Genomic DNA, 24,255 nt, shown 5'->3' on the forward strand with positions numbered 1-24,255 from the left:
TGTTGCATTTATTTTCAAAAAGACAGCCAATTTTCCGGCTCATTTGAGTTTTAGTGAAACACGCAGCAGTTTTGTGCAGTTTTGTCAGCAAACTGTACTAGCACTAGGCGGCCATCCCATGTTGCATCCGTGCTCGCCACAATGCCACTCAACATACTGCACTTGTCTAGTTGAGCGGTCAGGATGTGCAGGCCTTCTTCTCTTGTGGTGTTCAGCCCTTGCGTGCTTGAAGGCTGGTCCCGGTTCATTCCTCCGGTCTGTGTCTGCGATAAGGCCTTCGGGAGCTGGGTCTCGGTAAGTGTGGGGTGCCACTCTCTGAGGGCTGCGGTTCTGCTCTGTCAAAACGAACCAGTAGAGGTACATGTCATTCGTTTTTTGGGGCAGTGTTGACTCCCGAAAGAGCAGCGCTTCTGTTCGTGGCATCGCAGAGTGATCAACGAGTGATGTGGTAGTGGTTTCAGGGTGCCCGTGTAATGTTGGAGTGACTGAAGTAGGCGCGGCAGTCAATGGGAAGGCCCATTGTTGGAGTCAAACAGGTGCAGCAATGGCTGACTACTACCGCCTAGAAGGTCATGACCATTCAACATTTCCACCAGCATGGTGCCACCTTCCAGCACCCCCTTGCTCCAGAGATGGACCACTCTCAAAGCAGCACCAATGAAATCCCTTGTTAATGCTCAATATCTGTGCCCTTGTACAGCTTTAAATGGAACAGAAGCACCAACAAAGCATAATTTACACCGCTTACCCTAGTACCAGAAATCTGCAAAACCATAGCAAATGACTAGTTCTGACATGCACCACGACAACACCACAAAATGCATCACCGCGTTACACGGCCTGCTAAGGAACCGAAAGCCCCCTGTTTACTAGTGTTTGCACGAAATCAGGCATATTATGTTTAGCACATAGCCCACTGGCATGGAAATTACACGCTGGCATGTGGGATTGATATATAGTGCCAATGTATTGCTGAATAGATTAACCGCAGAACACACCCCTGCCAAAATGAAAGTGTTTCTGTCCTATCAAAAGCTGTCAACTGTACACAACCAGCAGGCATGTACGCGGAACTGAATGCAGGGACAGCTTCCGGTTCACTCAACAGGAGCCCCAAGTAGGAGTACACTGTGGTCCTCATTACGAGCTGTCTGGTATTCCTGTAGAGCTATTTTCATGCAGTACCACATATGGAAAGCCGATGAGCAGTGCGCGAATGCGAGCTGACCCACGCGGCAGTAGTGAATGGGCTTTGCAGAAACTACAGCGGGTGAAACAAAATGGGTACATTTCACAATGCAGAGTTCAATGCGCGCTTACAGTTGCATCTAGTGCGCTGTACACATTACGCATCATGGGAACAGCTACTGACTGCTGCTGGACACATCCTGCAATGTGGTGGGGAAGGACTATGACTATGACACCTCACAGTTCCACATCTGTAGACCCCACCACTGCTATCACGTCTGCCACGATCTCTGCCAGTACATCCCTTCTGCCATCACCAGCAATTGTGCCACCATCCTTGCCTCCTCTGCCACAGCCACCGCCACCACTTCTGCAATAGCACCCGTCACGTCAACATCCACACCTCCAGGTAGAGCCGTCCACATTCGCACCCAAGCAGATGGAGATGATGATGCGGATGATGATGAAGAGGATGTGGATGTTACGCGGCATACTCCACCTGACCCAGACATGGCAGCGGACAAGGCAGGAGAAGCTGGCCCTAGTGTCCGTTCCCTTCAGCGAAGGACCTCCACGGCATCATGCACCTGCTGCGGGCCATGAAGCTCTGACAGACTACCCCGATGTACTGCTTGGCAGCTGGTGGTGCCAATGCGGGACGTTCCGCAGACAATATGGGAGATGTCATTCATCCACCACAAGAAAAGGGATGCAGGACGAACCCATTTGCTCTGCAGGGAATTCCACTGCCATGCAGAATAGGAAGCTGCGGAAGGCCATCGAGTTCATCCTTCGTGCAGATGCCATTGTGTCCTGAACACTGCAGCGCCTTGAGAAGACTACCTCCGAGGTTACTCTACGATTAGCGAGGCGTCCAGGGACACCATCTATTGGAAGCCTCCTCTCTCCCAATTGGCATATATATTTGGCAGCCACCGCTAGAGGTAGTCTGTGAGTGCAGCTGAACTGCCCCTCCCATCTTCACTATCTGTGCCAAACAGCCACAGAGGAAATTAGCCTAGGGGGCGTGATCAGAATGAGGGTTGATATGCAGGACAATCTGATGGGTACTGTTGTTTTGGAGGAGGGAGGGGCGACACTGTGTGCTGGGTTTTGAGATTTTAAGGGGATTCCGCTCTCCCCTGTCCTCATGGTTTGAGAGCAGTTTACCAACCGCTGGGCAACAGGGTTACCCTCAAGTCTTCCTGACTCTCCTAGTGGTCAACAGGGCAGAGTAGACAAAGCAGAGCTCTCGGGAATCAAGTAGAATCATGAAATTCACACACAATACATTAATCAAAATATATCTTTGTCTATTACTTTGTAGGGAAAAGGAAATGAAGAATCACAGGTTTAGTACCTGTAAAATCTTCAAGTCTTGACAGAGTATCCTTGCCAACGAAAGGTCACAGGGAGTTCATGGTCAAATTCATGCAGCCCAATGGGCAATGGCAACCGCCATTTTTTACAATGGCAGCCATCTTTGAAGATCTAGGACCTCCTCACCCAGCGTCATAGCCTCCTTCACTGCATGCTTGCTGTCCTTTAGTGATCCATCTTCACGAAGTGCAGAGACTGGGCACAACGTAGTAAAAAGCCGGTCGGGTGGAGTCCCGATTCACCAGGCTATTTCGACACAAATGATGGTGCTTGTATTTTTATCCCTGCCTCTCTGCGCTCTCTTGTCTGCCACCTATTTCTCTTGCCCTCATCTGATCTCCCATGCTGCCGTTACAGCGCAACACAAAACACTCCCATTTTTCTTTTGCATGACCTCATTTTCGTTCACTAGTCCACACTGCGCAGTGTAGGGCAGCCCCGTTGTCTCCATTGAGAGCAATGCTACTCTGTTTATGGCGTATGAGTAATTGATCGAGGCTGGGTCAGGTGACCATCATCGCACCGTCTTCCTCACCCGCAGGCATCCCAGTTCACACATGCTGGAAGCCTTGCTCTAGTTCTTTGACTATGCCCATCACCCTCTCTGTTCCGCTGTCGTGATGGCGCACCACTCCTCAGCTTTGCTTCTTGTTGCTTCAGACCCCCTTACTCTCTCTGCACCCTCGGATCCTCTTTGTGAAGCTGAAGTACCCCTTATCCAATGATCTATGTCTTCAAGTGCTTAGAATTGAAGCAAAGCAAAGTGGCTAAAAGAGCGTTACAAAACCTTTGAGTAAATAAATATATTTCTGGCATTCTTGTATTTCCATCCCTCCCATGTTTACCAATGCTCATACAGCCTCTTCACAAGATGAGTTCCCCCATATAATGCACTGCACTCAAATACTGTGCACATATTTCCTACTCAAAGTGAAGCCACACTTCCCCTTTGTTTCAGAGATCTCTGAAAAAGTACCTTTGAAATGTTAAGCTTCTACAAGTTAGAAATCCAGAGCGTTTAAGCACGTTCCTGCTATTTTTAGAAGCTTTTGGAATGATTATTTTTCTAAAAAACAAATTGTCCCTTGGTAGAATATAGTTACCATCATTGTTTATCATAATTGTCGTTTGATGTTTGATAGAATCAATAAGAGTATTTTTGGATGCTTTTATTTGCGATCTTTTTTAAGTGAGCTGCACTAGTATGTGATCACTTTCCGTGTAAACGTTCATGCATGTCATCTCCTGATAAACCGCTGATGGGGGCTCCATTAATCTTGTCTTCTTCTGCAAACTTCCACTTGTTTTCTTTGAGACCAACACATCTTTCATTTCATTTATATTTAAAAGAAATCCCATTGGCCTCCTTCTTGTCCTGGTTTGGAGTGTATGATATGATATGAGTGGGCATTTATAACGTGCCTGTACACTAATGTACACCTCGCCTATAGAGAACCTACACATTTAACGCTTGCCCTGCATCCTCAATCCCTCACTTGTTTTCTTTCAGTTCAACAGGTACTTTATTTCACCCACCTGTTTTCCCTGAATCTCCAGTTTTATGTGGAAATATCGCCTATGGCAACAATATCGTCAACAGCACAGCTGCCCTATCACCAGTAATAACATCATTGGTGCACACATCTCCAATGAAACACGCTGTCAATATTGAAAATGTGTACTTCCTACATTATTAAAGAACGAGTTTAATTTACTTCTTGAACTCCATTCTTGGAATATTTAGGTGGCGGTAAATGCCGGTTCAAAATCTTATCACCAAATTTGGTTCAGAAATATTTTGTTTTGGGAATATTATTGCTATGTCGAAATTATTGCTGTTGATATTTTTCTGCAAACATTATGATTGGAGATGTGTTTCTGGGAATATTTATACTGGATACCAAACCCCCATTACTTCCACTCGACTTATGCAATGTCACTCTATTTCAGACACATCCCTGAAAATTTCCATTTTTGCCATAATATATGATTCTAGACATTGAGATCATCTGGAAAACCATTCCAATTTTTGAACACATACATTACACATAAAATACATATGTTTTAAATACCATGTGGTTGGTTTAGCAGAGACCCAGACAGCAGAGCCTCCATGGTTCTGACTTTGACTGCAAATGTGTGTTTAAAGGTTATCAAAAAGATCAAACATCACAGAAATAAAGAACAAAAAATAAGCATTGAGAATAAAGTGTGATCCAGAGCCTGCAATTTCATATTGTCAGTGTCCCGTCTGAGGGTAGGAAGGTGGTAAGTCATCGGAGTGAATCCCTTTTGTTTTTGGATCTGCACAGTGACGGACACTCGGATGTCAGATGAGATCGTTCACAACCTAGACGGCTGCGAAGTCTCGTTAGTGGGCGACGACTTGGACCCAGAGAAAGAGAAACTGGTGCTTCCAGACTTGGCCACACTGCAGCAACGAGGGCTGGAACTGATCAACACATCTGCATACGTGTCAATTTCAGGCAAGTTCCTTCATCCCATGTTGCCATCACAACCTTCCAGAGAGCAGGTGGTCCTGGCAGCTGGCTCCAGAGAGCAGCTGGTCCTGGCAGCTGGCTCCAGAGAGCAGGTGGTCCTGGCAGCTGGCTCGAGAGAGCAGGTGATCCTGGGAGCTGGCTCCAGAGAGCAGGTAGTCCTGGGAGCTGAGTTGCTGCAAAAAAAGCTCCTCTGGGAGGGTGGAAATGTACAGGTGCACATTAATACTCTCTGGACATTTTGAGTCCTTAGGTCTATCTGTTTGATTCTGAGGTTTGCTGCCTTTTTAAGGAAGGTCGCCTGGGTCTTCAGTTTAGTCATTCACAGCACACGCTTAAAACCTGGCCATCTGAGCTTTTCCCCAATACATGAACTGTTTGCATTTGAGGACAGAATCCATATCATAGAAGCCTGAGAGTCACCGCTCTCTGGTCACCCAAGGACAGAGTAATTGATACTGTTATGAGTCTTAATACTCTTATGGACACCCAAAGGCATAAGCTGTTCTATACAGCCCCTAAGGTCGATTATCTTGTGATCAGCCAAATTGCACCTTCTAAAGCTAGGCCTCTAGTGTTCAGTCAAAGGCAGGCACCATTTTACACAGTACATATCCCCCCTTAAATCAATCAAAGTCATGAACAAGATTGTAGTTCCCAGAGGGCATGATGAGTCAAAGATTAGAGGTCAAAAACCATCTCGAGAGATTGGCATGGTTTTCCAAGGACAAACGTTGTGGCATATCTAGCAGAGGGTGAGTCCTCCTGTGGTCATCCATGTAGAGGAGCCATGCCATAGTGTCTGGTGAAGCCTACGCCAATGCGCCACTCTGACAGGAACTTTGCTCTAATCCTTGGTTACTTAATATGTAGCCTTTTAGATGTGTTGGACTTCAAGTTCCATCAGTCTGAGCCAGCATAGTCAGTGGTGAAGGATCCTGGGAGCTGTAGTCCAAACGAAAAATCAAGAGGGCCAAGTGATGAGTAATTATGTTCTAGTCCTAGGGATGGCTGTGGCACTGGAGGATGGTTTCTGCCAATGCAAGACATGGATTGGGTGCATGCTAAAGTCATTGAAGGGGACGCACCTTTGGTTGCTCAAAGGCTTCAACCTTGTTGAGTCCACCTTATTCTGAAAATCTGCTCAGCAAATCAAAACCAATGGTTACAATGGTCAGCCAATCACGGTGAGACTAGCAACAGTAGGCTATGCAAAGGTAGCAGTGGTGGACCCTGCCTGACCTATCAGTCAGATAGTCCATGAAATAACCAGGTGGAGTCTCTCAGGTCACCTCTGGTAATATCTCCACATGCACTCATTTACAGAAAGGGTCCTTGCTATAATCACTGATAACCAACACCCCTTCTATCAGTTGCTCTCAAACTCTCTGCCTGGTCCCCCTTTTGGGCGAGCTCCATGCTTGAATTTTTGAGAATGAGCAGGAAAATGATGCTAAAGTGGGGAGCAGCTCCTTGCAGAAACAGGCTCACCTTCCCTTTAACCTTGGCAGGCGTGGAGAGCATTGCGGTGTACGAAGAGATCCTGAGGCAAGTGCGCTACCACATCAGCCACGGCGCGGCATTGTACGAGAGGAAGTTCCACCTGTCCTGCACTGAGATGAATGGCCGCTACTCCAGCAACGAGTTCACCATTGAGGTACTGTCCCAGGCACAAGGATGCCCAGAGTGAGTCGCTGGGGTAGGGGATATAGGGGCAGAAGAATCATGCTTTATTACGGGAACTAAGTGTGAAGGGAGAAGCCTGGGACGGTGCATTCCGTTCCGTGTTGCATTCCCCTCTGGTACTTAGAATGCGATTGCTTGCTATCCCGTTTGCTGTGCTAATTGGGTAAACGCTGCCTGCCATGTATGCATGGCAGACATTTATAATGGATTCCTAAGGAGTCCACCAGCTTTTTGCTGATGTAAAAAGCCAGCGGACCCCATAGGACTCCATAGTAATTCTCAGTATTTGCACCAGCATGAAAATCCATGCCTGCACAAATGCTTGAGTATTTGTATGAAGGAGAGGAAGGGAGTGTTGGAAACATACGTTGCATTCTGTCGTTCCTCTCTTCCATTCAAACCAAGGAAAATGAGCCATAACTGAAATGAAATGCAGAAAAGCTTTATGCATGGCTTGAATGCATTGGAGCTCTAAATGAGCTACATTGTGCTTGCTCTCTCACCCTCTCTATCCCTCTCTCCCTGTCCATCTCTCTCACCCTTCCTCTCTTACCCTCTCTATCCCTCTCTCCCTGTCCATCTCTCTCAACCTTTCTCTCTCATCCTCTATATCTCTCTCTCAATCTCTCTCACCCTCTCTCTCTCTCTCTCACCCTCTCTCTCTCTCATCCTCTATCTCCCCCTCTCCATTTCTCTCAACCCCTCTCTCTCTAAAGCTCTCTCTCTCTCCCCCTCTATCTCTCTCACCCTCTCTCTCTCATCCTCTCTACCTCTCCCTCTCCATCACTCTCATCCTCTCCATCTCTCTTGCTCCCTCTCTCTCTCTCTCGCTCTCTCTCTCCCACTCGCTCTCTCCCACTCCATCTCTCTTGCCCCCCTCTCTCTCCACCTATCCATCCCCCATCTCTATCTCTCTCTCCCTCTCTATCTCTCTCTCCCTCTCCAGCTCTCTCACCCTCTTTCACCCTCTCTCTCACCCTATCTATCTCTCCATCTCCATCTCTCTTACCCTCTCTCTCTCACTCACCCTCCCCATCTGTCTTTCCCTCTCCATCTCCCTTGCCCTCTCTCTCTCTCCCGCCCTCTCTCTCGCCCTCTCTCTCTCCATCCATCTCGCCCTCTCTCTCTCTCCCCTCTCTGTCCCTCTCACGCTCTCTCTCCCGCTCTACCTCCCCCTCTCCGTCTCTCTCACCCTCTCTCTCTGCCTCCTCTATCTCCCCCTCTCCATCTCTCTCTCTCTCTCTCTCTCCCTCTCTCCCTCTCGCCCTTTCTATCTCTCTCTCACCCTCTCGTCGTTCTCTTTCACTCTGTGATTGGTTGCCTAGTTGTCGGGTGGGCATCGGCTAGAGCCTCTTCAGCCATTGATGACAGCAGTGCGACCAGAGAGAATTAAAACCGCTATCTTTAAGGAGGGGTTAGGAGGATTATGGATTGCTGTGCTTTTTATGGTTGAAAACGGAACTAAGGCAGCAGTGGCAGAGGCCTACCCTGAAGTGGGGACCGTCCTGGTATTTGGAGACATACATTCTCTTTGTGTGTGCCCTGCAGGGATGTCACCATTACACTGAGAGCACATTGTCCACATTGGGTGGGCTGAGGGGGAAGCGGACATGTTTTAGCTACGGTGGTGTTGGGTTCCGACACACCCTGTACAGGACCATCAGATCAGGCTGCGAGCCAACAAATGTATAGTTTGTTCATTACTAGTGTGTGAGCATACACTTACAAATGTGTGACTTCAGCAATACTACATACCGGTGGATCGCACACAAAAGTAAGCATTGTCCGGTGCTCAGACAAGAAAAAACGCATCGGTTTTAATCTGAGCATCATCCTGTCCAACAAGGAAGGACTTTTTGAGAGACAAAAGTGTGTGTATTCTTGCAAAAAGAAACTACTTAAAAGGGAATTTTTTTTATTGTACTAAGATTTTATACTGGCTCTTTTTAAATGTTTACAAGTATTCTTTTATAACAATCAGTTACAGTAAATATTGTAGTCATATTAGGAACATTAATATTGATTGTCTAACTGAGCAACGCCTATTATTGAAACCTACAAAGACTACATGCATGTTTTTGCAATATGTGTTTATTATTCCAAGATGTACAGTCTGGTACTTTTCTGTTGTACTTTTCTAAATACCCTTAAATAGCATCATGTAGGGTTCATGACTGCTTTACATAAACTCAAAGAGCATTTTGTGAACATAAGGATGAGCACAGACCTTTATATTTGACAAATATAGCTGTCAGAAAATATGTACACTGGACTTGGCAGCCTCAAAATTTGGAAGTGAAGATAAAATGGCTATTATATATTTCAGTCATTTGAAGCCTGTAAGCAGTCCTGCTTCTCATTTTTAGAGATAATGGGCCTCATTACGGGTCTGGCGGTAGCCGGCAGGTAGTCGCCGGATGAGTAATGAATTACCAGCGCCTGACTTCCTGGGCTATTCCAAGTCCGGTGGCCGGGAAGTCAGGTGCCGGTAGGCTTACCAGCACCCTTGTTTCCAGACCGGCACAGTTGTAATGAGGCCCAACGTGTTATCGTCCATGTGAGGATAGCCTCTTTGGCTTTGTAGAATTTTGGAAGGCGATATTCTGGGTCTCAAAGTAAGGATAGGTATATGTGTGCATGTGTGCTTTTGTGTGCCAGTGCATGTGTGTGCCCAGTCCCTAATGCACAGACATCCTTAGAGAACTATACATATATTGGATTGATGTGTGCACAATATAGTACACAGAACTTAAAAGAGTTAGGCAGCAGTGACATCTGTTGGGCGAAAATAAAAAATGCATTTTCAGTAAACATGTCGCATTAAGTTTGACGTTGTTTGCTTGGGAAAGATGTCAAACGTGCATTTTGACACATGTGTGAAATGGACTGTACCCTAATTCACCACCAGCGAAGACAAGATCTCCATTGGTAAGTTATACTCTGTCCCATTTTGAACATATTTTCTGGCTGTAGAATGAGGACAGGAGTAAAGTCTACACCGCCTCCAAACAAAGCTCTATGCAGAAAATAGGAACGCCTGTCGCGCGACATTCAATGTTCATGTAGGCGGGAATCCCTATGATATGCATATGGATTCATTGTGATGCCGGCTACCTTGCACGTACATCACATCCAGCTTTAACCGCTGTTATTTTATTTTAGCGGGCGTGAAAAGGCACGGAAGCACTAGACTGCTCAGACTTCCATTAAGACCCCTAACAAAAAAACATCACAATTGCAAAGAGAGAGGACCCCAGACAAGCAGGTGTTGGCTAGCATGGACCTGCCTGTGCAATTAGCAGGCCGTCCAAATGGAGGCACACTGCGTCTTCAGCCTTTGCTTGGCATTTGTATCCTGCACGCATGAAAGCGCTTTGTGCAGTATGAAAGCACTTCATGCAATTCACCTTTTCACTGGGCTTTGAATGCCGCTTGCAGGTCCATAGACTGTGTCAAATTCCCTACAACAACCTATCAGAATCGAGTTGACGTTTTTCATTAACTCCACTCCTCATTAAATACTGAATGTGGATGTTGAACCACTCTGTTGCAACCTTGTGCAGAAATAATGACTACCCTTCTGAGCATCTGAGGATAAAGTATTTGGCTCCTAGCGTCTTGGCATGATTAACTGAACTAAGAAAAGCAAACAGAGGCAGGTGTGTGCGTGCACGCATGCGTGTGTGGCAGTTCAAGCTGAGGATCCCAGAGATGCATAAATATCTATCCATCGCCCCTTTATATCTGAGGGAGCTATCTCAGCCGTATCCCCCTGTGAGGCCATTACGCTCCAGTGATGGGCATTTTTTAGGCTATCCCACATTCAGTCTATAAATCACGAGGCGATAGAAGATTCGCTGTCTTTGGTCCAAAGTGGTGCAATTATCTGTCACTGGAACTGAGAGACTATGAGTTTGCTTCTTCAGTTCGACCAAGCACTAAAGAACTTCCTGTTCAGATAGATAGCCCTCTTTATGAGGAGGGCCTGATATGAATTCTGCTATATCCTCTATCTATTATGATTGTCATCTGCGCCATTATACAGTTCATTCTGTTCAGTGCGCATTATAAATCCCAAAATACAAATACAAATATGTAGACTGATAGCCCACTCTCAATATATATGTTGGAGACCCACCAGGGCTTGGTCCCATTGGTGCAACAGCTCTTTGAGGGATGGTCCCCCAAACCAGAGGCACATTGGTGGACCAATATCAGTGTTAGTGTCATCCTGGGCCCTCATTACAAGTCTGGCGGTCCAGAAATAAGGGTGCCAGTAGGAACGCAACGGCACCCTTCCTGGACTGCCAGACTACGAGTTTGCCTGAGGGCCGGTGCTCCCAGGAGGTCAGACCTGCCGGGAGCACCGGCCCCTTCAGGCATGGTTTCGACGGAAGCACCGGCACCGTTAGAAGCAGTGAAGGGGCTTCCATGTCCCCATTCCCGTAGTGTCCTAAGGGGCTACAAGGAAATGGGGACTTACAGTTCCCGCCGCCTGACATCCCGGGCCGCCAGGACTTGTAATATCCCGGTGGCACCGGGATATCAGACGGCAGAAACAGTGTTACGAGGTCGGCGGCAACTCACTGGTAGCACTGGCGGGTTACCGCCAACCTCGTAATGATGCCTTGTCCTGAAACCAGTTGGTCGCAGTTATACATCCAAGGTTGAGTCCTGGTTAAAGGCCATGCTTGCCATGTTGGTAAATACTAGACCTCTCGTGTTGGTTTGGCTGCGCATGTTAGAGTGGTAGACATGATTCTGCCGTACAGGGTAGGGTGGTGGACACCGTAAATGGTTCAGCTCTATGGAGCAGGGGCGTGTATATTTGAGATTATTCTGTTCAGGTCATGCAGGTCAGAATGGTGGACTGGTTGGAAGATTCCCTTGATGGTTCTCTCTTTCATGGCAAGACTTGGATAGTGGTCATCCCATGTGGTTTTTCCATTCCCTTCGATCGATGATAGTGGAACCCTATCAGGCGTCAACCAAGACATAAAGGCACCCCTCTTGCTTGTTCCCATCACACGCCGACTGTTCATGGTTCCTATGGTTGACTGTCCTACCAGGAAACCAGGAGGTGTCCAGGCCATTGTGTTGGTCAGGCAGTGTGGAGGAGGCAGAGGTAAGTCCAAGGAAGGCATGACTGCCATTGGGCTGATCCTGCCCCAGTCACACCGCCCGGTCAATACATCTCCCAAACCTCCCATACTTTGGTCCTCCGCCCACCAAAACATTTTCCACTATCATGTGTAGGATAGAATAGCTGCTGCACCCGCTCTCAGGCTATGCCAGCCGACTCCCCAGGTACCAGTGGGGACTGATGATGATGATAGCAGTGGTGATGCTAGTTCATCATTGTGGGTGAGTGGGTATGAACTTGGACTAATTGTCAGGCTGAATTCTCTAATTGTATTCTACCTCTTGCTGCCTTCACTCCTTTCTATTGTGGCCCTCCTTCTTCCCTCACTTACCTCCCGCTGTCCCTCTTTCTCCCCATTTAGGTGAATGTGCTTCACAACATGAACCGAGTGGCCCACCCTAACCACGTGCTGTCTGCCCAGCAGTTTGTTCACAGTGGTCACCAGATGCCCCCTGAGCTCTCCGGGCACAGCCTGGCCAGCACCCACCGCAACTCCAGTATGTACCCATGGTATCATAGGGTGAAGGGGGCAGAGACGGCGCATGGGGCATTTGGTCTTTGTCATTTGGGGTGGCATCCTCCTACAGATGCGGAGGGGCGTGGGTTTCTCCTCCAGTGGGCATAATGTCCCAGGGTAGAGGTGACGTAGATGTCTCCTCAGGGAGATGTGCCATCCTAGTGGAGCACTCTAGTGGGCCTCTTCACTGGGTGGTCTGATGACCCAAGGAGGGGTTTGGAGTTGTTTTCTCCGCCAAGGGCTGTGGCATCTTAGGGGCGAACTGCTGTATTTCTCTTCAACAGGTGGTGTGGCATCCTAGAGGAAGTCTGCACTGTTTCATTTCAACAGGTGGTGTGGCATCCTAGAGGAGGTCTGCAGTGGTTCATTTCACCAGGTGATGTGGCATCCTAGCAGAGGTCTACAGTGGTTCTTCTCACAAGGTGGTGTGGTATCCTAGTGTACTCTAGTGGGCCTCTTCAGTAGGTGCTGTGATGACCCAAGGAGGGGTTTGGAGTTGTTTACTCCACCAGGGGCTGTGGCATCCTAGGGGCGAACTGCTGTAGTTGTCTTCACCAGGTGGTGTGGTGTCACAAGGGAAGTTTGGGTGATTCTTTTCACCAGGCCGTGTGACATCCTAGGGGAGAGTTGGACTGTTTCTTTTCACTGGGTGCTGTGGCATCATAGGAGAGGTCTGCAGTGGTTATTTTCACAAAGTGATGTGGCATCCTAGAGGAGGTCTGCAGTGGTTAATTTCACCAGGTGGCGTGGCATCCCAGAGGAGGTCTGCAGTTGTTTCTTTTCACCAAATGGCGTGGCATCCTAGAAGAGATCTGCAGTGGTTAATTTCACCACGTGTCGTGGCATGCTAGAAGAGGTCTGCGGTGGTTCATTTCACTAGGTGGTGGCGCATCCTAGAGGAGATATGCTGTGGTTAATTTCACCACGTGGAATTGCATCCTAGAGGAGGTTGGCAGTGGTTCATTTCACAAGGTGGTGTGCCATCCTAGAGGAGGTCTGCAGTGGTTCTCCTCACCAGGTGGTGTGGCATCCTGGAGGAGGTCTCCAGTGGTTATGTTCACCATGTGATGTGCCATCTTAAAGGAGATCTGCAGTGGTTCTTTTCACCAAGTGATGGGGCATCCTAAGGGAGGACTGGAGTGCTTAATTTCACCAGGTGGCATGGCATCATTAGGCAGGGCTGCAGTGGATCTCTTCACCAAGTGTGTGGCATCCTATGGGAGGGATGGTGTGGTTCATTTCACCAGAGGGTAGGGCAGCAGTGGTTCTCTTCACCAAGTGGTGTGGCATTCTAGAGGAAAAAAGGGCTATATATATTCAATAAAATACAAAATACAATACAAATACAAGTCTGCAGTGGTTCACTTTGCCAGGTAGTGTGGCATCCTACAGGAGGTATGCAAAGGTTCATTTGAACAGATGGCATGGCATCCTAGGGCAGGGCTGCAGAGGTTCTCTTCACCAGGTGGTGTGGCATCCTAGAGGAGGTCTGCAGTGGCTCTTTTCACCAAGTGATGTGGCATCCCAAGAGAATGTCAGAGATGTTCACTCCTCTAGGGAATGTGGTGCATTGTGCGGTTCCACAAACATTGGTAACTCGAGGGGGAATGGTAGCTGATGGTCTATATGTTGACAGGCATGCACGACTGTGTCTTAGCTTCCATTGATAGGCATAACAGACCCGTGTTCGAAGCCACCTGTAGAAATAGCAGACCGCATGGTGGCAGTATTGAAAATCATTGCCAATCCTAGCAGATACTGGAGTGACAGAAGTTGACAGGTATAAATACTATTTTGGCTACTGTATGTGGATAAAGTACCCTTGTAAGCATCTTCGGGCATCTAACACACTTGTTGGTAGTAGTCTACAGAAATATCAGACCCTATGTTGCTGTCCTGTGGTGGCAATCATGGCAGACCTTAGAAGCCACACCCAACGTTGATAGGTATTGGTTGGCATAGCAGGATTTGTTGCTAGGCAAAGCAAACCCAGAGCAGACCCATGTGCAGTCGATCCTCTGGGCTTCGGTCGATCCTCTGGGCTCCGCTCTATTCACCGAAGAGCACTCGACCTTTGGGCTGGATGGAGGCGAGACAGGGGACAGATGTTGCTGTGTCCTGGCCTTTGTGTGGTGACGCAAACCTGTTTTATTTCTGCCAGCTGATTGTTCTCTCCACACTCATTTTCAGTGGTCCCCAGTGCCGCCACCATCATCATCGTGGTGTGCGCAGGATTCCTGGCACTGATGGTCATCTTGGGCATCGTCCGCATACACTCGATCCACCGGCGTGTGGGCCTCAACGGCAGCAAAGAGAGCGAAATGTTTTGGGATGACTCGGCCTTGACCATCACCGTTAACCCAATGGAGGTAAGAGGGGGTGTCAAGATTCCGGATGTCCAACTCCAGGCCTCGAGAGGCAGATCCATGTCGGGTGTTCAGGATACCCCTCATTAATATTCACGAGATAAATTTGCATACAATGATTCTAAATGTATGCACATTTTTCCTCATGATGAGAGATATCCTGAAAACCCGTCAGGATCACAGCCTTCAGTCCTGGAGTTGGACAACCCAATCTCTCAGTATGGGTAGCTGCCCCATAGCTGTCCAGCTGGGACATAGGGGTGATATTTCAGAGACGCGCATGCACACATAAGTGCACAATGAGAGGAGATTTTAGGGAGACGTACACATACACACACAGGTTTAAGGGGTACACAAACAGACAGACTATGGTTTACAGGAGTAGTGTTTTTGTTTCATATTCTGGTACCTCGATACGGAAAGCTTCTGGGGGTTTACTTATGTTATTATGCAGGAGTTTTCATGACGTAGAACTGGCATAACCCTGTTCTGTTCCTAAAACTCTCTAAGGGGAAAGGTGGCTGCACCAGTTTACTCCTGCAAAAGGTTGGGATTTCTTAACAAGACAAAAAATACAGGTTGATCAAAAATCTATATGAGGTTAATAAGTACATTTAGCTTCTGGATTTCAAGGTCAAGAGGACTCAGAACAGTCTTCAGAATAGCAAACACAAGTAAGTGAGGTCTTAAAACAGGCCCCCCTCTGCAGAGCTGCATACAGTGGTGTTTCCATGCCTACAGACACCACCACTAGATGAGAACATTGTAAAGTCCTTGATTTTACAAGACCAAGGCAAGCCCTGATCTGGAGCACCTCGCTAACTACTTGCCTGGTGCAGGTAGTGCTGGTTGGACCATCACACATTCAATACAAAAACTGAACAGAAAATAGATATCTTGTGGTTTTGATTTCACAAAATAGCTGTACTTACTTTTTAAGTGAGCAATCCAAAAATTCTAAATCGCAAAATTAACCGTTTAAAGTAATGCATAATAAATTGGATACATTTTAATAAAAAATTCCTTCTTTCTTAATTCGTCTGTGCATCATAAGGTTTTTGGAAAGTTTAGACCAGGCATTCTTTGGGCTCCCTAGGGGGGGCATCCACCAAGTGGAGGGGCCCCGACATAGTATTTTTATTCAAAGCGGGGCTTGCTATGAAAAGGTTTGAATGCCACTGGTTTAGACTGTTTATTAGAAAGCCACACTGGGCTCTGGGAAAATAGCAATGCAAGGGATCATTAATAAGGTCTACACCTTCCTGAGAAATTAAAGAAATTATAGAATTGGTTACAAAAAGATTTTTAAAAGCTACAAAAATGTCGGATTTGTTCACATGGCACAAGGCCAAAGGGCTGGCATATATATGTATCCCTCAAGTCCCCAAAACTAAGTGGGGGCAGGCAAATAATCATACATGAAGCACAGCATGCATTGATAAAGTTGCCTGTGAATAGGTCGCCCGGGGGCAACATTTCCCCAACATTGCACTCCCACGAAAATCAAGCACTTTCCCAAATACTCTAGGACGGGATTAATAATAGAATATGTTACCCCTACTAGAATATGTGGGGCAAGCCTGATAGGGGTGCAGGGAAAAAAGTCACCACATAGAACCGTGAAGCAGCACAGGAAATGACGCAAGATGACATGACGTCGCGGAAGCGACCTCTAGTAAATGGGCGAGTACCTGGCACGTTGGGGTACATTCCCCTGAAATTCGGTGTAACATGTTTTCTGTTATGCCCTCGATAGTTATCTGCATAGAAATCACTCTTGAAGAGGAACTATTGAATTCCCGAAAATCTCCTGAACACGCCCCTCCCAGAATGCCCCTCCTTGATCATTCACACCCATTTTTAGAAAATATGCAGAGCGCGCAAGTAGTCTTCTGAAGGTTTGCTGAAGGGACAGCTAGGAGCAAACACATGAAAAAAACGAGCACTGTTCTCCCCGCTGAGGACGCCAGCTGGTCCCAATTTGAGACAGCTTTCCACAAGAGTAGCTGTAAAATGCAGAAGGCCCAGTTGGCTGACGTGCTTCCAGCCATCATTGATAGGGTTCGACTTGAAAAAGACTCATGGATTATCTGAGCAGCCACAAAGGCAACAAGTGTGTGTTCCCGACTTAAGAGGAAGTGGAGATAAAGATAAGCGGAAGCACAGATCTCCAAATGCCACACAGCCAAATAACTGCTATAGGCCATCGAAGAGGCCAAAAATCAAACTGTGTGTCTGCATTGGGGATCTCACTTTTGAAACAATATAATAATACGAATAATAGGCGCGTGCATCTTCTGATTGCTACTCAGTTAGCCTCTCACCTGTGACAACCTTTCCTATTTGCCCCAAAGCCCTCAGACATTGTCCAACGGCAAAACTGCAGTTTTGGACGGAGCCATTGGCTTTGACTGCTTTAGTACTTCGCCCAACAAACCTCCGTCCACTGCGGAGTGGTTGCTCTCATTCCCACCTGATTTCCTCCATATCCACCTCTTTATCACACCTATTATCAGCAATTCCCTGTTTGCATCTGGACTGGTTACGCTGCTGCTAGATTCCTCCATGCTCTTGAACCTCAGGCCAGTTCTGCTCCTCCCGTCTTTAGCCATATGTCTTGAGCGTGTAAATGCCCATCAACTCCATATGCCTCTCATATGGTCAATTGACTTCAACGATTCAGTTTGGCCTCTGGCCGTTGCGGTCATAATTCCTGGCCATGGCTCCATGCAAGAAGATTTCGCTTGCAGTTACCTATCACCTCTTCTGGCATCTGGTACTCTTGATTGTCTTGCCGTCACTGTAACCAGATGCTGCCAGTGTTGGCCAGAAGCCCCAGAAGTTTAAATAATATATGGAGGAGGGTGTCAAGAGCTTTTGCCCGATCCCTAGTCATCTTCTTTAGCCTCCTATGGATCATTCATTGGTAGCAGTGTGTCAGTGTGTGAGCAATCAAGGCTGTTTATTAATTGAACATTCATATGACGCCTATACAGCAGAAAGTGTTTCCAGGTGCCACAAGACTAAGCAGGGAGGGAACAGTGGAGGATATAAAACAACGATAAACGGTCCTACTAGGCCATGTGACATCCGGATCGTGCAAGTGCAGCAAACAGGAAGTGCTGGGGGGTGGAGGTGAAGGTAAGGGTGGGGACAGGGGGATGCAGGAGAGAAGGGGTACAGGGGGGTTGGGTAAGTGCTACGGGAGCATATGGGGGGAGTGCTGGGTGAGGCCTGGAGGGCAGGCGCTATGGGGGAAGGTGAAGGGTCTGGGTGTGCGAGGATGAGGGGTGGAAGACCCGACTCAGCAGTCAGATCAGGTATGCGAGGTCGAAGGCAAATGCAGGGTGCTGAGGGAGACTGGTCGGGGGGGTGGGCCTGGACCCAGGGTCGGACTGGGCCATAACAATGTCTCAGGCACCAATGAAAATGTGGCCGACAGTTGCAAGTGGCTATTCATTCCTTTTGTGACATTGTTTGAATAGTACCCAAAGGGGAGTTAAAAAAAAATAAAATGTGATTCAAATTGTGCATTTTAAAGAATATTTATTCAGCAACCCTGGTCAAAACTATTAGCCACATAGTGAAGTAACTCATCAGACTGGACCACATTGGCCCAAAAATTGGCCCACTTTGACCAAACAAACTGGCCCACACCAGCATTTGTGTTTTTGGTTGGGCCATGGGCCTATTGCCCTATAGGCCAGTTCGAGCCTGCCTGGACCCTGTATAACAAAGAAGAGAGCAGGCTGTCAGTCGTAACAGCGAGCTGGCATTAGCAGGGATGGGGGAGAGGGATGGAGGAGAAGAGGAAGGTCTTGAGAAGCTTCTAGAACTTAAGGAGATCTGACTCAAGTCTGAGAGGGGCAGGGAGGGCGTTCCAGAGGAATGGCTCCTGTCGTAGAAAGAGCTCTACCCCCATTCGCTGCTTGGAGAAACGACTGACCTGCAGAGAGTTAGAGTTGGAGGACCAAAGGACTACGATAGAGCAGTATTAATTAGAGAAAGTTGGATGTAATAGTAATTGTAATTGTAATTGTTTATTTATAAAGCGCTTATACACGAGTGAAGTGCTTCAAAGCAAATGATCTAGCAAAAATGACTAGCAAACTTGGCCTGATGACCTTCCTACTAGTGCAAGTGCAAGACAAGAAGGGAGGAGAGAAGGGAGAAGGAGGGGGAGAACAACATCCAATCCTTAAACTACCGTACTCGGCCAACAACGTTTCAGATAGTGCAAGTGCATGACAGCGAGTGAGGTGATAGAGGGTCGGGGGGAGAAGGATATACAGTAACAAAAAAACTACTGTACTAGCCCTGGCGAACCAGGCTTAGTACATTCTAGGTAATGTAAATGCGCAGACAAGAAGTGAAAGGGAGGGGGAAGGAGACAAGTGCGCCCAATCCAGCAGGGCCCTGGGTTAAGTGCCGAGAGGTTACCCTTCTCATGGAATGAATTTCAGAAGTGCAGTAGTGGTTATCAGAGTGCAATGGCCCGGGGGCAAGTGCGAGGACTGGCAGGGGAGCCTGAGACCTTTTTGGCTCTGGAGGTGGAGCAGGCGACCAGTCAGCAAACGAAGTGGAGTTGGGGAAAGAGGGAGGAGGGAAGTGGGCACGAATAGAGAGGGGGTTAACAAGGGAGAGGGAGAGAGAAAGAGGAAGAGTAGAGGAAGGTCTTGAGGAGTTTCCGGAACTTAAGGAGATCAGGCTCAAGACAGAGAGAGGCAGGGAGGCTGTTCCAGAGGGAGGCACCTGCAGAGGATAAAGATCTACCCCAAATCTCTGTTTTGAAAATCGGCTCACCCGCAGGGAGTTGGAAGAGGATGAGCGGAGGGCTCGAGAAGGAGAGTATTTAGGGAGAGAGAGTTGTAATGTGGTCCCCAGCCCCAGAAAGCCTTGTGGGCTATGCAGAGGGTCTTGACCTTGATCCTTGCAGCCACAGGGAGCCAGTGGAGAGATTTCAGCACTGGAGAGATGTGGTCCCTGGGCTTGAGGCCAAGGATAAGTCGTGAGGTTCTGTTCTGGATGAGCTGTAGAGGTCGGAGATTAGAAGTAGGAAGATTGAGAAAGAGACTGTAGCAGTAATCCAGTCTAGAAAGAACCAGGGCTCTGGAGATGGTAAGCCTCTGGTGGAAAGTGAGAAAAGGTTGAATACCTCTGAGGAGGTGCAGCTGGTCTTGGGATTTTTTAGAGATGTCCGAGATGTTCGAGGAGGAGAGAGTGGAGTCGAAGATGACCCCTAGATTCTTTGCCTCACTAGTGGGTGAGGGCGCAGGGCCAAAGGAGGCCGGCCAGAGTGAAAGTGGGAAAGCGGGAGCAGGGGTCCTACTGAGGACGATCTCTGTCTTGCTGGCATTGAGGCAGAGGTTGTTCGCAGCACACCAAGACTGAATTGCGGACAGACAGTAAGGAATGCTTGAGGAGGAGGAGGCCGAGGGTAGCCTGAAAGAGAGCTGTGTGCCATCCGCATAAGACTGACAATTGGAGGTGAAGGCAAAGATCCTGTGGGCCAGAGGGGCCATGTAGACATTGCAGAACCAGGGGGATAGGTTAGATCCCTGGAGGACACCACAAGTAGAGAGAATGATAGCAGAGAGAAAAGACCCACGTTCCACCTGGGAAGGATGGTCAGGGAGAAATGAGGCAAGCCACACCAAGGCCTGATCAGTGATCAGTGATCCCCAGGGTGTCACGGAGATGGGATATCAGAATGTTGTGGTTCACTGTGTCAAAAGCAGAAGAGAGGTCAAGAAAAATGATGAGGACAGAGGGGGAGTAAGAGTCAAGATTTGAGAGCAGGTGTTCAGAAGAGCAGTTTCAGTGCCTCTGGATGCTCTAAAGCCAGACTGATGGTCATGGAGACAACCAACAGATTCAGTCAACCTCTCCAGGAGTCTTCCCAGGAAGGGGGTGATAGAGATCGGGCAGTAGTTTACCAGAATGCAAGGGTTGGCAGAAGGTTTTTTGAGCAGACAATGCACAAGACACTGCTTGAGAGAAGTGGGGAAAACTCCAGTGGCGAAGGAGAGATTACAGAGTTCTGCCAAGGCTGGAGCAAGAATGTCAATGTTGTCCTTGATGGTTTTGGAAGGGCAGGGGGCCACCTGTTTGGAAGAGGCTTTCATAGACTGACTTGTCTAGAGACCTCCTCAGGTGTGAGAGGGGAGAGGGAGGAGAGAAAAAGTGGAGGGGAGGAGGCAGCCGAGGGGGGGGGTGCAAAGAAATGTTGGTGCATGGGTGTGTGTGGAGGTGAGAGAGGTCAGGATGTCCTGTGTTTTGGCGGTGAAGCAAGCAGGCAGGGCTGAGCAAAGGGCCTGGGTGGGTGCAGTAGAGGATGACGCTGCAGTAGGGTTGGCCAGTTCCTTGCAGACTTTGAACAGTCCTGCCATGTTGTTAGATGCTGCAGAGATGCAGGCTTGAATATGGACTCTCTTTTTGGACCTGATGAGGAGTCGGTATTGACTTTGAAGAAAGGCTGCTGGCCAGCTTGTCAGACGGTGCATCTGAGGATCCCCATTTCCGTTCCGCTGCTCTGTACTTGCATTTAAGAGCAGCCAGATCAGAGTCGTACCAAGAGTTGCACTTTTTGGCAGGTTTCAGTCGGACCCTCATGACAGGGGCAAGACTGTAGAGAGTGTTAGAGATGGAAAGGTGAAGGTTAGAGAGGGCTGTGTCAGGGTGGGAGTCAGCCTGTTCCAGGCCCCAGAAAGCCTTGTGGATGATGCAGGGTCTTGAATTTGATTCCTGCATTCACCGGGAGCCAACGGAGAGCTTCTAGGGCTGGAGAGATGCGGTCCCTGGGCTTGAGGCCAAGTATAAGTCTTGCAGTCCTATTCTGGATTAGTTGAAGAGGAGGAAGGGAGGAAAGAGGTAGATTAAGGCTACGCTCTCAGAAGGGGAGTGTGAGAGAAATTAGATGAATGGTTACTCATTATAAACCTCTCCAGATGTTTTGGACTCCAACTCCCATGATCCTTCACCACTGACTATGTTCGCTAGGAATCATCAGAGTTGAAGTTTAACACATATGCAGGGCCGCGTAATAAGCAACCATGTCCTTATCTTGAATACCAGGAAAGTCAAAACATATGCATTGTTTATGTACTTTATATCTCTTAAAAATAAGTTCATGCTTTATGTTCAGTAAAAAATAGTGTTAGATGAGATAAGTCTTAAATCTTCGGTTGAAGCGTTTGTTATCCCCTAACCTTTTTATCTAGGGTCACCCACAGGGGCCACAGGCAGTTTTAGGGCTTCCTGGATACACCTTTAGTGGGCGCCCCATTGGGCCACTGGCCTATTCTCAGCTAAATCATGCTGCAGCGCTGCCTTGAGAAGCAGAATAGGTCAGGCCGCTGAGCGGGCAAGGCACACGCTCAGGACTCTGAGGCACCACAGATCTGCAGTGGCTTCCCACAGGCCCCCCGCAGGACTCTGACGCTTATGACACTGTGGTCACATTTCTTCAGGTCATTTGTCTTATTCTGACTGTCCCTGTAGGCCACTCGTGTGCCTTTAGGGTAAGGGAAGGCATGGGTGTCATGCCCCAGGTCCGAGAGTTGGTGTCCGGATCAGCTGCTAGCAAGATCAGCAGATGGAGGCCACTGTCAAGGCCCACTGAGCCGGAAGTATGGGCTGCACGCCCTTCCGATTCAGTGGCGGCCTAGCACAGATGGGGAATGGGGGCAGCTGATCTCCAGAAAGCATGAACTGCCCCAAAGGTATTCCTCGGAGTGTGGGTGCCTTAGCGGTGGTGTCATTTAAAATGTTTAGGCCGCGTTCTGAGGCTCTGTCAGCTGCTGGTGCGACTTCGAGCTTGTGCTCTTTGCTCTTTGTCCTCAGAGTCGTGACTCAGTTCAGACAGTAGCATGGGTGGACTGGCCTGCAGGGAGCTCTGGAGATTTCCAAGTGGGCATCTGCTCCCTGGCCAGAGGTAGACTGGCCTACAAGGAGCTCTGGAGATTTGCCAGTGGGCATCTGCACCCTGGCCAGAAGGGAACTGACCTACAGGGAGCGATGGGGAGTACCCAGTGGGCTTCTGCACCCTGGCCAGGGGTGGGATGGCTACAGGGAGCTCTGGAGATTTCACAGTGGGCATCTGCACACTGGCCAGAGGTGGACTGGCCTACAGGGAGCTCTGGAGAGTAGCCAGTGGGCTTCTGCACCCTGTCCAGGGGTGGGATGGTCTACAGGGAGCTGTGGAGATTTCCCAGTGGGCCTCTGCACCCTGGCCGAGGTGGGCTGGCCTACAGTGAGCTCTGGAGAGTACCCAGTGGGCATCTGCACGCACCCTGGCCAGGGGTGAACTGGCCTTCAGGGAGCTCTGGAGAGTACCCAGTGGGGTTCTGCACCCTACCCAGGGGTGGGAAGGCCTACAGAGCACTCTGGATATTTCCCAGTGGGCCTCTGCACCCTGGCCAGGGGTGGGCTGGCCTACAGGGAGCTCTGGAGATTTCCCAGTGGGCCTCTGCCCCCTGGCCAGGGGCGGGCTGACCTACAGGGAGCTAAGGAGATTTCCCAATGGGCCTCTGCACACTGGCCAGGGATGGTCTGGCCTACAGGGAGCTCTGGAGATTTCCCAGTGGGCCTCTGCACCCTGGCCAGGCGTGGGCTGGGCTACAGGGAGCTCTGGAGATTTCCCAGTGGGTCTCTGCACACCGGCCAGGGGTGGGCTGGCCTACAGGGAGCTTGGGCCTCTGCACCCAAGCCGGGGGGGGCTGGCCTACAGGGAGCTCTTGAGATTTCCCTGTGGGCCCCTGCACCCTGGCCAGAGGTGGACTGGCCTACAGGGAGCTGTGGAGTTTTCCCAGTGGGCCTCTGCACCCTGGCCAGGGGTGGGCTGGCCTACAGGGAGCTCTGGAGATTTCCCAGTGGGCCTCTGCACCCAGACCAGGGGTGGGCTGGCCTACAGGGAGCTCTGGAGATTTCCTGGTGGGCCTCTGCACCCTGGCCAGGGGTGGGCTGGCCTACAGGGAGCTCGGGCCTCTGCACCCATGACAGGGGTGGGCTGGCCTACAGGGAGCTCTGGAGATTTCCCAGTGGGTCTCTGCACCCTGGCCAGGGGTGGGTTGGCCTACAGGGAGCTCGGGCCTCTGCACCCAGGCCAGGGGTAGGCTGGCCTACAGGGAGCTCTGGAGATTTCCCGGTGGGCCTCTGCACCCTGGCCAGGGGTGGGCTGGCCTAAAGGAAGCTCTGGAGATTTCCCAGTGGGCCTCTGCACCCTGGCCAGGCGTGGGCTGGCCTACAGGGAGCTCTGGAGATTTCCCAGTGGGCCTCTGCACCCTGTCCAGGTGTGGGCTCTGCACCCTCTCCAGGGGCGGGCTGGCCTACAGGAAGCTCTGGAGATTTCCCAGTGGGTCTCTCCACACCGGCCAGGGGTGGGCTGGCCTACAGGGAGCTCGGGCCTCTGCACCCAAGCCGGGGGGGGGCTGGCCTACAGGGAGCTCTTGAGATTTCCCTGTGGGTCCCTGCACCCTG

The 24,255-nt window shown here is 49.3% G+C and overlaps 1 protein-coding gene across 1 annotated transcript in view; it reads left to right on the forward strand.

Annotated features, from left to right (window-relative positions):
* CLSTN3 (calsyntenin 3) overlaps nucleotides 1–24,255 on the forward strand; it is a 196,989-nt gene that overhangs the window by 164,607 nt on the left and 8,127 nt on the right. Inside the window, exons 14-17 of the mRNA XM_069650614.1 lie at nucleotides 4,881–5,054; nucleotides 6,578–6,723; nucleotides 12,257–12,392; nucleotides 14,603–14,781. Of these exons, the coding sequence (XP_069506715.1) occupies nucleotides 4,881–5,054; nucleotides 6,578–6,723; nucleotides 12,257–12,392; nucleotides 14,603–14,781 (635 nt within the window). The remainder of the gene's footprint in view (nucleotides 1–4,880; nucleotides 5,055–6,577; nucleotides 6,724–12,256; nucleotides 12,393–14,602; nucleotides 14,782–24,255) is intronic.

Source organism: Ambystoma mexicanum, chromosome 3p (assembly GCF_040938575.1).
Source record: "Ambystoma mexicanum isolate Mex_15411 chromosome 3p, UKY_AmexF1_1, whole genome shotgun sequence".
Classification (NCBI taxonomy): domain Eukaryota; kingdom Metazoa; phylum Chordata; class Amphibia; order Caudata; family Ambystomatidae; genus Ambystoma; species Ambystoma mexicanum.